This window comes from Drosophila subpulchrella, unplaced genomic scaffold, assembly GCF_014743375.2.
Source record: "Drosophila subpulchrella strain 33 F10 #4 breed RU33 unplaced genomic scaffold, RU_Dsub_v1.1 Primary Assembly Seq42, whole genome shotgun sequence".
Classification (NCBI taxonomy): Eukaryota; Metazoa; Arthropoda; class Insecta; order Diptera; family Drosophilidae; genus Drosophila; species Drosophila subpulchrella.
The window spans coordinates 1702140-1720926 of record NW_023665635.1 but is presented as its reverse complement, the minus strand read 5'-3'; the positions used below and the strand labels follow the sequence as shown (position 1 = coordinate 1720926).

Genomic DNA, 18787 nt, shown 5'->3' with positions numbered 1-18787 from the left:
TGAATCATATTGGATTTTGGTAGGTGCATCAAAAGTGTGTGTTCCACGTCTATATTTTTATACCCGTTACTCGTAGAGTAAAAGGGTATACTAGATTCGTCGGAAAGTATGTAACAGGCAGAAGGAAGCTTTTCAGACCCCATAAAGTATATATATTCTTGATCAGGATCACTAGCCGAGTCGATCTAGCCATGTCCGTCTGTCCGTCCCACCGTCTATCCGTCTGATGAACGCTGAGATCTCGGAATGTATAAGAGCTAGGCTATTGAGATTTGGCGTGCAGATTCCTGAGCTTCTTACGCAGCGCAAGTTTGTTTCAGTAGAGTGCCACGCCCACTCTAACGCCCACAAACCGCCCAAAACTGTGGCTCCTACAGTTTTTATGCTAGAATAAAAATGTTAACTGAAATGTATTGTTCTCATCCATACCTATCGATTGACCCAAAAAAAAAAACGCCCACAAACTTCAAAAAATGGTAAATATGAACGCGGATATCTCGGAAAATATCAAAGATAGAGAAATGGGATTTCAGATTTAAATTCCGTAGACTTGAGCGCTGCGCCCACAAACCGCGAAAGCCTGTGGCGCCCACAATTTTCATGCTAGATACAAAATTTTAACTGAAATGTATTGGTCTCGTCAATACCTATCGATTGATCCAAAAAATACTTTGCCACGCCCACTCTAACGCCCACAACGCGTATGTCTTTCTACCGCCGGTAGGTGGCGCATTTCAATCTCGCTTTGCTGCTTCCATTTCCTTTCTCTCCATTTTCCTTTGGTCCCTTTAGCTGAGTAACGGGTATCTGCTAGTCGAGGTACTCGACTATAGCGTTCTTCCTTGTTTTAATATGTGGTGCACAGAAAATGGAACCAACGCTGACAAATTGAAGAAATTTATTTCCATGTGCAAGCGAACATTGAAAGCAACGGCTACAATATTACAGAGATGAGCGGTGTTAAAAAATTGAGAGCCTCTACATAACAATTGCAACTTTTTGGAAAAATAACAAACGCAATATCTATCTGGATGGCTTAATAAAAAAAATCGATTTCAATAAAGCGCCCCCATTGCAAATCAAATCATATAGAGGAAGGTGCTCAACGGGGCCGCCCTGAACTTGAATCTTAAATATTTTCCATTCTTTCTTAATATATTACTTTTATGTATAAAAATAATAAAATCTTAATAAATTACATTAAACTAATTTTTTTTTTTTAATTTTGCGTCGATTGTTCCTATGGGAGCTATGATATGTCCCATTTTTATACCCTTGCAGACGGTATTATGATTTCAGTCAGAAGTTTGCAACGCAGTGAAGGTGACGTTTCTGACCCCATAAAGTATATATATTTTTTTCTATTCATGTCCGTCTGTCCGTCCGTTTCTATACACATACATATAAACTCCTACGCTTGGAAATAGCCGAATGTTAAAAAAGTAAGAAATTGTATTTGTTCAGTAGATCGTATAATACATTTTCGTCACAAAAGTTGATTTCAGAACTTTTGTTGGCTGAAGGTGCGATCGTTACTAGATTTTTACCTCGTTAAGAGGTGTTTTTGTTTGATATCAGAAGATTTTGTTTTAAACATCAATCACATAATTCATTTTGATACAGCTTCAATTTTCTTAATTTTTACTTTTACACTTTCACAGATCTTTTCCCCAAACAAATTAAAATTCTTACAGTCTTTGTATGCAATCCTTTTAGGTTTTGCAATATCTTTTGATTGTTGTGCCACTATTTATGATCGGACCATCACAGCAGTGATGCAGTGGGCTTCGTCACAAAGTGGACTGCCATTAACAGTTATGTTAGTTTTCACATCAGTGTACCTCAATACCATGATCAGAAGTCACGTTTAAATTAAAAATTAATACAATAGGGATTGGGATTTAGCATGCAATTCTGTGGAGCGCACATTTAAAGATTTTTTCACAGTGTAAACGGATGTTTAAAAAGAGTGCAAACTTAGTTTACGTCAGAAGTTTTTAACGCAGAGAAGGAATAAAAGTCGTTTCGAAAGACGTACAAAGTATTTCGAAATTCCTTTTTAGGATATATAGCACAAGCCTGTAGCTTTACTAGTTTACAAGTTACGGGTGTACTAAATATTGTTATTTATAGCTGCTTTTCTGCCAAACTAACTAGTTTTTCCAAAAGTAGCAAAACTAAAGTTTCTTATATTAAGCTGTTTAACATCGTCTTAAGTTTGCAGGACCTTCAAATACAGTTTGGATACGCACAAAAAAGGTCAATGCTTACGCAATGTAAGATGTTCTGAAATGGTAAATGTGGCCATTTTTGTTGATTAACTTTAAAATGAGACTTATTACAACAATGAGTCGTATGTCAAAATGTGACAAATCTCAAGGGCTATACACCTTAAAATTTGAAATTTGAAATCACTAGAGCCGTTCTTGAGGAATCAGAAAAAATCTGAATTAAAAAAAAACGTGTGCCTATAATTCTTAACGGTGCTATTTAAACAAATCATGTTAGAAAGGCGTTCAAAGCATTTCAAAATACCTTTCTAAGAACATATAGCACAAGTCTGTAGCTTTAGTAGTTCACAAGTTAAGGGTGTACAAAATTTAGCTCTTTTCTCGCTAAACTAAATAATTTTTCCAAAAGTGGTAAAAGTATAGTTTCTTCTATAAAGCTGTTATACATCATCTAAAGTTTCCAGGACCTTCAAATAGAGTTTGGATACGCACAAAAAAAGGTCAATGCTCAGCCAGTGTACGATGTTCTGAACTAGTAACTGTGGCCATTTTTGTTGATCAATAACTTTAACACGAGACTATTAACAACATTGTGTAGTATGTCAAAAGTTGGGGAATCTCAAATTTCAATTCAATTTCTCAAATCTCCGATTTTAAGAAATCAGGAAAAAAGCTAAAGCAAATTTTATCGCCAAACTGGCTTGTTTTTCCAAAAGTGGTAAAACTAATGTGTCTAATATTGAGCTGTTTGACACCGTCTAGAATTTTCAGGACTCTAAAGTATCGTTTTGGGACAAACTGATACACAAAATACAATTTTTATTTTGAGAAGTCCCCCAATATCTTGTTTTGCGTATTACTTTTGAACGGAGCATCCGAATTTGACAGTTGAGGTGTCATTCGACGCATATTTTAGGTTAAAATACAACCAACGGCCACAACAAATAAAATTTTCTAAATTTTCACGTTTACACTTTCACCTCTCTTTTTCCCAACCCAACTGATTTTTTAAAAGTGTTCGTACTCAATTCTTTTAGTTTTGCAATACCTTTCGTCGTATCACTCGAAACAATCGGACGATTACTGTAGATTTTCATTTCTTCGTGTATATATAGTAGTCGCCTTCGCACACCCTAATGGTGCGCATCGTCACTACGTGGACTGCCGTTCACATTGATTTCAAAGAAATGTTGGTAAGATTTCACCGAAATGAAAAAGAGAGAGCAATACATAAAATAGGAAAAAAAAATGTAGATTAATGTATACTTACTAAACATGCACCATTTTAAATTTAAGTGCTGGGACGACCAGCAGCCACAATAAACAACAAAACATAAAAACAAAACATAAACATTAAAGTGGTTTCCATTTTAAATACGCGGGCCCACAATAATAATCGATCGCCACCCACGAAACCCTAGGCACACAATAACAATCGACCGCTACCCGGGCAATACAAGGCACACGATAGCAATCGAACGCAATCCTGAGTACCCGGTAACTGATGGGACAATTCCGTCACCTGAGCTGGTCACACTTACCACTAAGTGGGGCCTATATAAGCAGAGCCACGACTCCAGACCGGTTACTTGTGCTCCGGCGATTGATGGAGCACCATCTAAGGGTAAGTGTTTTGTGTTCAATTCTTGGTGGTGGTTCCATAAGAGTGCGGATTTTGATCACCGACGCCGGTTTCGGTAGTAGTTATCAGCCTTGGCCCGGTCACGATCTCTGAGTCCGGTGTGATTTGTTAGTCAGCCCAGTTTAGTGAGCTCCTCCTAGAAGTCACGTTCCCGGCATCGGACCCGGAAACGACGCGAAGTAGCAATCGAACTCCCGTTGCATATACCCCATATGAGAAGAACGTTTTCGACCGACCGACTAATCAGAACTCGACACGACAAAGCCTTCCTTAGCGCCGATCACCGGAGCATCTCTAGGCCCTCCCTTAGCGCCGACTTTCGAAGCATCTCTATGGCCTTCCGTAGCGCCGATCATCAAAGAATTCCTCGGCCCTTCCGTAGCGCCGATAATCAAAGCATCTCTCGGCCCTCCCGTAGTGACGACCATCGAAGAACATACCCGTTGCATAACTATTTGAGAAAAAACTGAATGTAAGACCCTTGGATCCGCATTACCCTTAAGCTCCTCTTTGGGAAAGGAGAGGTTAACCGATCTAAAGAGGGGCCGAATCAAATATAAATTCCTATCTCGAACACTGGCCGTCGGCGAGCTATACCGAATCCTGAATCAGTGTTCGCATTAGTTGTTCAATAAAATATTTGGCCAAACATTTTTGTTTGAAACTGTTATATATGTCGCGCAGTCCCACACACGCATAAATGCACTTGGCATTGAAGTCGGGAACCAACCAGCCCTGAATAGGCGATCGATGGAGCCCATAAGAAGCAGCGGGTACAGAAGCAGCTCTTACCGATGAACTGGGCAAGATGCTCGACGAAATGATCGTGAAATTCACGGATACAAAGAGCAACAACAAGAACGTCGTCCGCCATGTCACACAGGCCACGATGGACTCACTTCAATAAAGAAGCTGGAAAGCGAGATCAGTGCGACGCTGGACGAATCCCGCGCCAGGGGCCCGACCGCCAGCAAGAAGGCACCAGTATAGAGAGGACGCATACTGGTGCGGGGAACCCAGGCAGGGTCCCGCCGAGAAAACCGCCATGGCAGCAGGTAAGACGCAATACCAAGAAGCCCCACGAGACTGCAGCGAGTATTGGTAAAAGCGAAGATCACGCGAGCCGCACCACGAAGCGCAGGAACCAGCGCTCTGACGCTATCCTCATCAAATGCACCGAAGGATCGCACGCAGATATGCTCAAGCTGGTCAAAACCGAGCCTACCCTTCAGGGACTTAAGGATGGTGTGCAAGGCATACGCAGGACAGCCAATGGGAGTCTGCTACTTAAGATTCAGAAACCCTCAGACCCAGCCACGCAGAAACTACATACTGCCATCAAGTCCGTCTTCAGCGGCAAAGCCGAAGTGCCTATACTGAAGGACTCGGTGCAAGTGGAAATCCGCGACCTAGACGAAATGACCACCTGCGAGGAGGTACTACAGGCAGTTTACGCTGAGGAGGAATGCGACATCTCGGCGGGCGATGCACATAGGATGCGAAATGCTTATGGCGGAACCCAAACGGCGACGGTCCACCTCAGACCTGAGCATGCGTAGCGGATCCTCGACAAGGGGAAAATCAGGGTAGGGTGCCGCATAAGACAGAAAATGGAGCCCAGGCGGTGCTACAAGTGCATGGGAATAGGCCACATGTCTGCCAGATGCCCAGCAACAGAGGCAACAGCCAAAAGCACGCAGGAATCGTGCTTTCGATGTGGCAAGGATGGTCACAAGTATAGAACTTGTACCCAGGGCAAACCGAAATTCATCGTGTGCACAAGAAGCGGGATGTCTGGAGGAGAGACCGAACACTCGACCCTCAGCAGGATGTGCCCTGAGTACCGGAAAGCCATGAACGATAAGCGATAAAGGGTTGGGTGGGTCGTCTGCCGCATAAGACAGAAAATGGAGCCTAGGCGATGCTAAAAGTGCATGGGAATAGGCCACAGGTCTGCCAGATGCCCAACATCAGAGGCAACAGCCAAAAGCACGTAGGAATTCTGCTTTAGATATGGCAAGGATGGTTACAAGTATTGTACCCAGGGCAAACAGAAATTCATCATCTGCACAAAAAGCGGGAAGTCTGGAGGAGAGGCCGAACAATCGACCCTCAGCAGGATGTGCCCTGAGTACCGGAAAGCCATGAACGATAAACGGAATGGTTTAGGTCCTACAGCTTAACCTAAACCACTGCAGAGCGGCGCAGGACCTGCTAGCACAGGCGGTCATCGAGCAGCAGGCTGAGGTGGCAATATTCAGCGAGCCCTACAAGGACAAGCATGACGGCGTATGGCAACATAGCTCGGACGGCAGAGCTGCGATATGGGGCTGCTTCCGGGACGGGATACACCAGAGCGAAGACCAAAGGTATAAAAATCTACAGCTGCTACACAGCCCCGAGCGTACTCATCAGCAAGTTCCGAGAAATAATGCAGGAGATCGCTGACGACGCACGCGGTAGGTCTCATACGCAGGTGACTTCAACGCATGGTCCACAACATGGGGCAGCGCTAGTACGACACAGCGGGGAACCATCCTCCTCGAGGCAGTGGCTTCGTAATAGACCAACCTTCAGCAGGTCAGGTCGGGAGTCAATTATCGACTTGACCTTCGCTAGCCCTGAACTGGCACGTAACTGCGTAAGGAGGGTGTCAGACATATACACTCACAGCGATCACGCCCTGATCATCACCCAGACAAGCCTCCAGCTGCCAGCGCTTTGCGGCCTTATATAGGGCCTCCGGGAACCGTTATTTCTCTTTCGCGCACGGCCCGCTGGATCTCTCCACTCCGGGTCCAAAGTCCGTGCCTCCTGGTTGACCCACTTGTCCTTCACGTACCGCTTCCAACCGAAGCTCTGCCCACTGCTGCCGCCCCGCTGATTCACGTGATGCTTGTGGCACGCCTGTGTGCCGCTCCACTGCCGAGATGTGGCACTTCTTCTCCCGGTCCAAAGTTCACGGCAGAGTCCAAAGTCCGGTGGAGTTCCGTTCCACCCTTTTGCACACGGCGCTCTTGCTCTGCCCGCCAAGTCTGCATTCTCTCATTTTCCGCTCCTTGGTCTCCAAACTCTCCTGATCTCCATCCTTGGTCTCCAAACTCTCTCGTTCTCTATCCTTGGTCTCCAAACTCTCTCGTTCTACACTCCTTGGTCTCCAAACTCTCTCCTCGCCGCGCCGTCACTACGCGAATTCGCCGCGTATCTGGTAAGCGGCCAGCCATCTGCTGCTGCTGCTGCTTAGACTTGTGGGGAGTTATTCAACTCCTCACATTCCCCCCTTACTTCGGGAAACATTTAAAAAACTCGGTCCTACTCTCGGGCGCTTCCTTGCATATGCTAGCCTTCGAGTCCTTGTGATGCTCCTTCCGATTCCCGCGGCTCTCCTCGTTGCTCCCTCGCTGCTCCCTCGACGCTCTTAACTCCATTGAGTTTCTACAGCGCTGGTCATCCTCCTCGCAGCAACTTGAATCTCCCGCGCCGATATTTTCCATGACTCCACTGGGACATCGATACCCATGGGTTATCAGTCCCAGCTCGCTGCTCATTGCTGCGTCCTACTCCTTTTATTGGTTCCTCCGCCTGGTCACACCATCCGTGCGTGATCGATGTTTATTCGACTATCGATACCGACGGTGCGTCGTTGCCACCTGCTCGTTGCGATATTTCCACCTTTCGCCGATATTTCCATTTTCGTGTACCCATCGATCGCACTATCGTCTAGTGGCAATCGATCGCCTATCGAGGCGCCCCCTTCCCTGGCTCGTGGTGATTTTGCAACTTTCATAGGTAAGTTTTTGCATTTCTTTCACTCCTTTCCATCTCATCCTTTTTCTCTCTTTTCGTCCTCTCTCGCCCTTCACTCGTCCTCTGCTGGCTGCATATTGGCAACTTTCGAGAGAGGATGCGGAGAGGACTTCGCACTTGCTTCGCAACCGGGACAGCAGGTAAGTATTATGCTGTTCGTTTTTGCTTCCTGCATTAAGCCCCTTCGAATTTCAGGTTGCTGGTGCCGGCCATGCATGACCCATTTTTCTCAGTCACATCCCTATTCAACCCTTTGACCCCGTGCCCCTTTTTTACTTGGGAAATCAATTTTTGTGTTTTTTCCTGACTGTTTATTTTATTGTGCGAACACCCGGATGCCCGCGAATCCGAGCCTCACCCGGTACCTCCGTCCGCCTTCGGTGACCAAAACGCAACGCCTGCCGCCCCTCCGCCGTGCCGTCGCGACGGAGGGGGCCTCCTCGATCCCCACCGGTCAGTCGCTCCTAGCGATCTCGCGCCAACCGCCTTCCTCCGGGGCCGATATTTGCCGCGTGAACTGCGGCCGCGAGCGCCTCGCTCCGGGCGTCGAATTCTGCCGCTGCAGCGGGCGTCTTTGCGGTGGCTCGGGCCACACCTAGTGTCCTTTTTCCAGCGATTCCGCCTCCCCCTTCGGAACCGTCGTCGCCGGTGTTGGCGGGCCCGCGCTCGGTGTCGGCGGGACCCACGCATCCTGCCGGCCTCTCGTCCGGGGATCCCGAATACTCACCTTGGGGACCCCCTCTTCCCATATCCTGAGCTCCTACCTCGTCGGTACCGTCGCGGGCCCCTCTGGCCACGTCCACACTACCGTCTGCTGCTGCCACCGCACGCCCTCGGCCACGAATGCCCGCGTGCTGTGGCTTACGTGTGCTGCCGGCACCTCCGTCCGCACCACCGTCTGCTTCTCCGCCTGTGCCTGGATGGCTGCATCCACGTGCGGTTGTGGTTGCGGTTGCGCGTTCGGTCGCTCTGGCTTGACGTATCGCGGCGTGGGTGGCCGGGCCGGCCTCAACGGCGACGTGGCCAACGGGGCTCCTCCGTCGCTATCTCGGACCTCCTTTGCCAACCACACCCCCTCGTAGCGGGGAATGGGTGGCACCTCCGGCAGCCACCGTGGAGGAGATGGCGCGCAGGGCTCGTCCCCATCCTCGCTCTTCCGTCCCGGACTGGGCTCCGCAGCCGCGTACCTGGGGGTGAGTGGAACCTCCCACGAGTCCTCCACCGGTTCCTCCCACAATCGTCGCTCTTCCTCCTCCGCCGATGGCATGCCATCGCGCCGCCGCTGCTTCGTGGTCCTGGCGCAGCCTGACCTGCCACCGCGCCTCCTCCTCCGTCGTCCGCTGCTGCTCCTCGTCCGTCGGCTCACGGTCCCGGAACCTCTTCCGAGTTTCCTCGGTGGTCCGCAGACAGCCTCTGCGTGGCCCCTCGGGAGTTCCGCTTCTCCGACGTCCGTCGTCCCGCGCGGTATCCGACCGCCCGCCGCCGACCACCTCCACGTCGCTGTCGGAGCTCACCGCGGGTTCTGGTGCGGAGTCCTCGTCGCGGGTCCGCTCCAGGGCCCGCCGCGGAGCTCGGGTAGGCCGGGTCTCCGACCATCCTTGCCCCGGGCGAGGTTCCTGGAAGGCCGCCATCCTCCTGCGTGCTTCGGCTCTGGTGACGCGTGTGCTCATCTTGGTGTTCTGAATTGTAGTGCTCGACCGTCGCCAGGCTCCCCATACATGGAACTTCGGTGGCGCGCCTTCCTTTTGCCCGATACCGTTATGTCCTTTCTTTGGGGCGCTCGCTCTCTTACGGTACAGCTCTCTTTGCTGTACCGTCTTCCCTCTTTCTTCGTAAACCACAAGTTGTACTCCCTCAGATCACCGTGGCACTCTGCATGCTGCGGTTCGTTGTACCTCCCGGTTCCGTAACCAACTTGCTTGAGACCCTACCTTGATCACCCTTGGTGAGTATCCTTGGAAGTTGTCCTTGGGCCTACACCTTGCTTCGGGGCGCTCCTGGTTGGTATCCTTGGGGCATTATTGGGGTATCCTTGAGGTGTCTTTTGAGTACTATTGGGGTATCCTTGGGTATCCTTGGGGTATCGTTGGGCTATCCCTAGGGTATCCTTCGGGTGTCCTTTGGGTACACTTAGAGGTATTGTTGGGGTGTCCTTCGGCTATCCTTGGGGTATCGTTGGGCTATCCCTAGGGTATCCTTCGGGTGTCCTTTGGGTACACTTAGAGGTATTGTTGGGGTGTCCTTCGGGTATCCTTAGGGTATCGTTGGGCTATCCCAAGGGTGTCCTTCGGGTGTCCTTTGGGCACACTTAGAGGTATTGTTGGGGTGTCCTTCGGGTATCCTTAGGGTATCGTTGGGCTATCCCAAGGGTGTCTTTCGGGTGTCCTTTGGGCACATTTAGGGTATTGTTGGGGTATCTTTGTTGACGTGATGTGCTCTCGCTACTGTTGTTGTCGACCTTGTCCGTGTCCTTCCCGCCTGGCCTAACCACGGATGACTCTGGCAACCGCCCGACGCTGAATCCTGTTGCCATTGCGGGCGGATCCCTATATGTTACCCGTATCCTTGTGATGTTTTGTAAATGTGCCTTCCGCCTGGCGTAATTGCGGATGACTCTGGCAATGCCCGACGCTGAATCCTGCTGCCTTGCGGTTGGATCCCTATATGTTACCCGTATCCTTGTGCCGTTTTGTAAGTGTCCCTTCCGCCTGGCGTGATCGCGGATGACTCTGGCAACTGCCCGACGCTGAATCCTGCTGCCTTGCGGTTGGATCCCTATATGTTACCCGTATGACCTATATTTATGGTTGATCTTCCTGCGTGGCGTTTGGATGACTCCCGCTTCGGCCTGACGCCTAATCCTGTCGCCTCGTACCTGTGGTTAGACATCTGACGTTTCTGCTGTCTGCTCGTTTTGTTGTTGCTTGGGCTCGCCAACGTGAACTGTCCTTTCTTTCTTCGACTGTGTGTGGCGAATTTTGCAGATCACTGGAGAGACGAAATCCACAACCTGGTAAGGGCCATCGTACCTCTGGATTAGTTTTGCAGCAAATCCTTCAGCCCCTTAGGACAGGTGATGTTCCTTGGCCCACACTATGTCGCCCACCGTTGGTGACCACTGCCTTCTTCTCAGATTATAGTGTCTGGCTTGGTCCGGGGACGCCTTTTCCATATTTCGCCGTACGATCTCGAATACCTCCCTCAGTTTGTTGGCATTTTCCTCAGGGGTCTCCGTAGCTCGTCCAGTGCCTAGGGTTTCCTTATCATATAGGCTGCTGGGTAGACGTGGTTCCCTGCCCTGGGTAAGAAACGCCGGTGTATGGCCGGTAGATTCCGATGTGCTCGTGTTCACTGCTAGCATGATCTCCGGCCACTTCTCGTCCCAGTTTCTCTGGTCCTGCCCTGCGAATTGCGCAATCATGGTCTTAACCGTTCTGTTTGCTCGTTCGGTCGGATTCTCTTGTGGTGTGTATGGTGCGGTGAACTGTTGTCTGATACCCATTTCAGCCAGGAAAGTTTTAAAGATGCCGCTTGCAAACTGTACTTCGTTGTCCGTTATGACCACCTTCGGGACCCCGTTCCTTGCGATTATGCGCTCCCTAAACGCCTTCTTGAGCGACTCGGCTGTCGCACTGCGCAGGGGCACCAGTTCCGTCCATTTAAAAAACCTGTCTATCATGACCAGGAGCATTTGGTTCCCGTGCTTAGATCTTGGTAGGGGTCCAACGAAGTCTGCACATACCGTGGCCCATGGTTCCTCCGGCACATGGGTCAACATCTTCCCTGCCGCCTGCATCTGATTGGGCTTAAACCGCATGCAAATCTCGCATTTTCTTACGTGGGCTCGGGCGTCTCTATGCATGCCTGGCCAGTAGTATCGGGCTGCCAACCGTTCAATTGTCCTCCGGCTTCCTACGTGTCCCGCAGACTGTGCGTCGTGGTTTTCCCTCAACACTGTTTCCCGTAGCGACTTTGGGACGCACATCTTCCATGACGCGACGTCTTCACTGCCTGCTCGGTGAGGTATGTTTCTGTACAGTGTCTCACCATCCACAACATAGTCCGGGTTCTTCTGCGGTTGGGTCCTTATCTTTTCGCCCATGTCCTTGATCTAGCTGCACCCTCCAGAAGCTATTGATGCCGATGCCTCTGCTGTTGAGCCACTTCAGGGCCATGTGGTCGTTTACTTCCTTAAAATGGTAACCTTCCAGATATGGCCTGAGCTTCCGGATCGCCCAGACGATCGCCAAGCACTCCTTCTCCGTTGTTGAATAGGAGCTTACTATTTTGCCCTTTTCGGTGTCCTGGGTCAGTATTGCTCCGATGCCGTAGTCGCTGGCGGCTGTTTGCAGGATGAAAGTTCTACTGAAGTCCGGGCATGCTAGCACCGGATCTGCCCCGAGTCTTGCCATTAATTCCTCAAACGCCATCTGGTGCTCTGGTGTCCACTCCCACTTACTGCCTTTGCGCAGCAGGTCATTCAGGGGTTTGACGAATCTGGAAAAATCTGGTACAAATCGGCGGTACCACGACGCTACTCCTCGGTTCCAGTTCGGCGATGGCGACTATTTTTTTTTTCGGGATCTGTTCCTATTCCCTCGCTGGTCACTCGATGTTCCAGGTACATCAGTTCCTTCTTAAAGAATTGTTATTTTTCTGGATTCAGCCTCAGGTTTGCCTCCTTTAGACGCCGCAACACCTCTCTCAGGTTTCTTTTGTGTTCTTCCAGCGTGAGACAGATCACTATTATGTCAGCCTGGTAAGCGAATGCGTGAGGTGACATCTCGGGGTCAATTACTTGGTCCAAAACTCGCTGAAACGTTGCCGACGCCGAGTGAAGTCCGAACGGCATTACCCTCCACTGAAACAGACCTTTGCCTGGTACCGTGAACGCCGTATGTTGCCTGCTACTCTCTTCCAGTGGGATTTGCCAGTATCCATCCTTCAGGTCCAAGCTGCTGATGTACCGCGCTTCCCTTAGTTGATCTAGGATGTAGTTTATGCGGGGCATTGGGTAGGCATCCTTCACTGACTTCGCGTTGATCTGTCTGAAGTCGACACACAGTCTCCACTTGCTTGTCTTCCTTTTCACCATCACGATGGGGGAGCTGTATGGGCTATGCTTGATGAACCCCATTTGGAAAATCTCGTCCACCTTTGCGTTGATTTCCCCATGAATTTTTGGGTTCTTGGGGAAGTGTCTCTGCTTGATTGGCTTGTCATCCATCTTTTGATCTGGTGCTCTGCCATATTCGATGTTCCCGTCATTGTGCTGAAGTCTGCCAGCTCTGCTTCAAGGAACGCTGTAGTATCGTCCAACTCGTTTACTTGTTGAACGACTGCTACTGATAGCTTCTCCTCGAGTCATCCATTGTGTCGGTTCCTGGTTGGTGTTATTATCTCGTGTCCAGCACACCTTATCTCGGTTCCAACTTGTTTCAGGAAGTTCCATCCCAACACTAATGGATCCACTACTCCGGGTAAAATCAACAGGCTCACTTGTTTGTTGCCGAATTTTACCTCCACCTCGAGCTGCGCATCAATTTCGCCGCACCTTCCATCTGCCAACCTAACTTGCCGTCTCGTCCTTGTAATCCTTCCTAGAGCAGCAATATTGTCCGCCAATTTTTGCTAACGAAGCTTGCCGTTGCTCCGGTGTCGATTGTGGCTATGTAGCTGTTCCCACCAATCATCACAGCTGCGGACAACTGCTTCTCCTCCTCGATTAGCTTGCCCGTTAGTTTGGAGAGGTGGCATTGTGCGATCCCCGCTAGCCTCTCTGCGGCTGAGATCGCTGGCCATTTCCCGATCGTTGGCAGCCATCGACGCTCCTGACACCCACCAGCCGCTGGTTTTGACATCCTCTAGCCCAGTGTCCGTTCCCACTGTATTTCCGACAGGCCTCCTGCGGGTCTGTGATATTGGTGGCATCTTGTGGTCTCTGTGTGTTGCTTGGCGGCCGCCACAAGGTATTGTCTCCAAAGAGCGTCGTGCGAAACAGACAACGACAACTCCAGCTGATGTTGTTGTTGCTTTGAATGTGATGCGTGCACATCCCCGAAGAGCCCACTTAGAGCGAGAAGCGTGATGGAATATGATGAGAGCGCCTCATCGCTGAGCGTTTGACGAATGTCGCGCAAAACAGACTCCAGCTGACGTTGTTGTTTGCTTGACGGTGATGAGCGCACAAGTCCGAAGAGGGCGCTTAGAGCGGGAATCTTGATTAAATGTGATGAAAGCAACTCTCCAGAAAGCGTTTGACGAACGTCGCGCGAAACTGACAACGACAACTCCAGCTGATGTCGTTGTTGCCTTGATTGTGATGAGTGCACATCTCCGAAGAGCGCGCTTAGAGCGGGCATCTTGATGGAATCTGGTGAATGCACCTCTCCAGTGAGCGTTTGATGATCGTCGGACAAAACAGAAAACGAAGAATCCAGCTGATGATGTTTTTGATTTGAGATTGACGAGCGCCTAATACTTAAGAGTGCACTGGGAGCGGCGTATGAGGTAGTAATGGTAGCAGCTAGTTATATGGAATCCAGCGAACGTTGACATTTCGAATAAGTAGCATGAAGATGAGGAAGAGGATCATAACAATTTGCCGTAGTCAATTCGACACCAGAGGAGTCAATTACACAAGTTTAAAAAAAAAAATTAATGAAATACGCCTTCAAGGAAACCTTTGTTTTCCGGTAAGGTATACCTCCCTGATTAAGAAAAGGGCACTAAAATTTATTTCTAAGGTACCAATTTTTTTTAAAGTGTAAAAAACGTTTTTCGCACTTTTTTATTTTTTTTCTCGAGTTCTGATAAACCGAATTCGGTCATCAATGACTCATTTTACAGGTTATAGAATGCTTTTTAACTTTCTTATACACATCGTTGAGTTCCATTCATTAGTTTAGAAGCTACAAGTTGAAAAAGTTGGAAAAAATGCAAAAACGCTGTCATAAATGGCATCTTTAAAAATACACGCCTAAAAACCGAAATTTGTTTTATGTTGTTTTCTTTAAGGCTGAACCTTAACGGAGAATATGCGCCATTGATCACAACAATCCGTTGGTAAATCGATATTTTACAGATTTGTAAGCGTATATACCCAAGTTCAGTATTCGGGAGCAGCGGCCGTTAAACATTATTTTAAATTTTTAGTGTTGGGGAACGTAAGCATTTGGTGCAAGTTGTAATGCATAACGTCAGTTTCCTTGCCTCAATTTCATCAATTTTTTGCTGTAAACTGGTGCTATTTATTATACCCGTTACTCGTAGAGTAAAAGGGTAAACTAGATTCACCGGAAAGTATGTAACTGGCAGAAGTAAGCGTTTCCGACCCCATAAAGTATATATATTCTTCATCAGGATCACTAGCCGGGTCGGTCTAGCCCTGTCCGTCAAGCAAACTCGAGACATCTCTCAGGTGCTTTTAAACAGCTCAATGAGGGGTTCAATTCCGTTTTTGCCCAATTTAATAATAAACAAGGAAGAACGCTATAGTCGAGTACCTCGACTATCAGATTCCCGTTACTCAGCTAAAGGGACCAAAGGGAAATGAAGATATGCTAGTCAAAAAGCTAGATTAAAATGCGCCATCTACTCTACATCACTAGCCGGGTCGGTCTAGCCCTTTCCGTCTGTCCGTACGGTAACGAGTAGCAGCCTCTTTTGAAGAATTCGCGGTTTCTTAATATTTACTTTTAAAGTGCTTCATAAGACAAAAGAATACGCGGCTTCTAGATATTCACCTCTAAACTTCCCCAAGCTACGTTCTATTTATATGGGGCTATTTTCTGCAATTTTTACGGACATACTTTCTAATGGATAATAATACTAGTTTATGAAATAATATTTTTAAAACGCTCAAAAAAGGATTGTGGTAGTTCCTGGTAGAGTTGGAACATTTTTTTGGTATTTCCGAGTTTTTAATTATACTTGGAGCTGCGCTCAACCAATTTAGGTGTTGTATATTTTAGCTTGCAAATATAATGTCAGCCTTTAAATTTAAATAAATGAATAGGCTACTTGAGTATATTGTTAGCTACAGCTCGGAAAACCTTACAAAATTCTATATTAGTAATTTGTTGACTGTAAGTCTCCTGTTGATATCGTCAAAACCCTAAAAAATCCGACAAAAAACAGAGACATGAACCATTTTAAAGTTACCGTCCCAACGAACCAAACAAGTCATTATTTTATTTTATTTTGGTCTTTTCTAATTTGTATTGCTAAGCCGGTGACAGCTTTGCGACCGAAATTCGAATTTCAGTATTGATCTGGTTCATGTTATTTTCTAGACAGTATTGTGAAATTCAGAATAATCGATAAAAACTATTTAAGCAAATAAACGTATACAAAAAAACATATAGATAGATATCCTATTTTATCTCAAGGCCACTTGACCACTTAAAGCCGCGATCTCTTGTCGTTTGGAGAAGGAAAGGACTCGTTGCCGTAATCATAAGTTCATTTGGTAACCTTCTTCGGTCACCAGGAAATAAAAAGCGAGTCTAAGTTTAAGTGTTTATTTTGTCTGCAAAGTGTCAAGGTCAAAGTGTTCCTTATAAGACTCTTTTAAAGCCAAGATGAGCTTATTTTGAGAATGCGCCTTTTCGTTATCAGCTGTCTTTGAACTAAATATGACAATATCACTTATAATATGATGGACGTTGATGCACTACGAGCAGTACAAGCAAGTGGCCCAACGACACCAAGCACGTGCTTGTTTCGCGCGGGACCCTTTTATCAATTTGGGCAAAAAACGGAAGTTCGCGAGGAAGATACAAAAAACAAATCGAGACGGGACACAAATGAAAATAAAAGACGCAACTAAGAATGAAGCAAATGAGTTAAAATATTAGTTTTTAATACCGGGATAGAAGTTGAAGTGCAAATTAAATGATAAAGGTTGTTGTAATTATTACATAGAACGCGAAAGGGCTCAAGCAGACAAAAATTTGATGTACATCGTGGCAAATAAAGAGATAAAAAAGATAATAATTTCGTGTTAGTCTAACAGGAACATTGAAAGTTAGGTGGCTTACAAGTGTCTTGTGTTTGTTCATTAACAAAGCTTAGTCTGACCGTTGTGTTAGTGTTATTAGCTAGATCTCCCAGTAAAAGGCTATGTGGTTATAGTTATTTTAATATTTCTATTAGATTTGTTTAGTCTCCTTGCATGGTTATTGTAATTTTCACTCTCTAAACTTGCTAAAACTCTTTTATTCCCTCACTCTCGCCCGCTCTATATTACAACTGTAACTTACACTCTCTGAACCTGCCGAACTTCTGGTAGACTTTTTGTGTGCTATTCTCTGTCTCTTGTTGTCAGTGTCCCACAAGCCACTCTCAGTCGATAGAAGATTTATTCTCTCCTGCTCTCTTACATTTGATTTAATACGCGATCTCGCGCTCTAATTTTTTTTCGTGTTTTGTGCCTTTGTGGTTTTGGAGTTAACTTTATTTTATTTAATTTTCTTTAAATGGCTCTTGTCTGTTCTAAAAAAAATGGTACTCTTCCGTCTTCAACTAAAGACCCATATATTTTCTGATGGCTCTGCGAATCGATGATTCACGTTCAATGTGCAGGATTTACTGGCAGAGTCAAAGACTTCATTGATCTGAATTCTGGTCTCATGTGGTCATGTGGATCCTGCAAGGAAATGGTAGTTGAGATGAACGGCTTTATAAAGCAAGCTCGAGACATCTCTCAGGTGCTTTTAAACAGCTCAATGAGGGGTTCAATTCCGTTTTTGGCCAATTTAAAAATAAACAAGGAAGAACGCTATAGTCGAGTACCTCGACTATCAGATACCAGTTACTCAGCTAAAGGGACCAAAGGGAAATGGAGATATGCTAGTCAAAAAGCTAGATTAAAATGCGCCACCTACCGGCGGTAGACAGATTTAAGCGTTATGGGCGTTAGAGTGGGCGTGGCATCAATCGATAGGTATTTGGATCAATTGATAGGTATTGACGAGACCAATATATTTCAGTTAAAATTTTGTAACTAGCATGAATATTGTGGGCGTCAAAGGTTTGGGCGGCTTGTGGGCGTAAGAGTGGGCGTGGCAAACTTTTTTTTGGATCAATCGATAGGTACTGATGAGAACAACATATTCAGCTGTAGGAGCCACAGTTTTGGACGGTTTGTGGGCGTTAGAGTGGACGTGGCACTCTGCTGAAACAAACTTGCACTGCGTAAGAAGCTCAGGAATCTGCATGCCAAATCTCAAAAGCCTAGCTCTCATAGTTTCCGAGATCTCAGCGTTCATCCGGACAGACAGACAGACGGACATGGCTAGATCGACTCGGCTAGTGATCCTGGTCAAGAATATATATACTTTAAGGGTTCGGAAACGCTTCCTTCTGCCTGTTATATACTTTCCGACGAATCTAGTATACGAGTAACGCGTATAAAAATTACTAACTGACTCGCCCAAACGCAAAAAAGCCAGCTTAGCGGCAGTTAATACGAGTCGAGTTAATAGAGTCGCTTTTTCAGTGAACGGTCGTGTTTTTGTCTTGCGCTCCGAATTTTTGTTTTTTTTTTGTCCATAAACCATCGGGGCTTAATTCATATTTTCCTTCATTTATATAACTTTTTATATCCCCAACAGCATCCGTTTGCTTCGCGAGTGTATAGTGATTGTATTGTGTTTAAATTAACAAAATTAGTTTGAACGTCTTATCTCTGTGCAGTGGTTGTTGTTATTGTTTTCCCCTTTTCTTCCAAACGCTGTTTGGAGCGGTAAGAGTCTAAACGATCAAAAACTTACGCGGTAAGAGTCTAAACGATAGTTACCCGCTCTCCCGCACTCCCGCATATACCTTTGTTGTTGGAACATCAAAAACTTACGCTCCCTTAGCTTATTCACTCCCGCTCACTCTCTCCCGCTCTCTTACTCTTTCTTTTAATTGAGTAGCTTTATTATCGCGATAATGGCTGTCTGCAATTTAATGAAATGCAAGTCGTTGATTTCGGTTGGACAACGGAGCATTCCGTGTTATTCGTGCGAGCCTTGTCTATTCGGGCCTGGTACGCGAGGCAATCGACATGAGAAGTGGCTTGCGCTACTATTGTGATGAATGCATTGCTTATCAAACCCAG

At 46.9% G+C, this 18787-nt stretch overlaps 1 protein-coding gene across 1 annotated transcript; it reads right to left on the bottom strand.

Annotated features, from left to right (window-relative positions):
* Positions 1-8144: 8144 nt before the first annotated feature.
* LOC119562307 (uncharacterized PE-PGRS family protein PE_PGRS54-like) lies at positions 8145-9350 on the bottom strand. The gene is made up of 2 exons (XM_037875463.1): positions 8780-9350; positions 8145-8596 (listed from the first exon to the last, which is right to left on the bottom strand). The coding sequence occupies exons 1-2, from the start codon at positions 9348-9350 to the stop codon at positions 8145-8147; spliced, it is 1023 nt and encodes a 340-aa protein (XP_037731391.1).
* Between the last annotated feature and the right edge of the window lie 9437 nt (positions 9351-18787).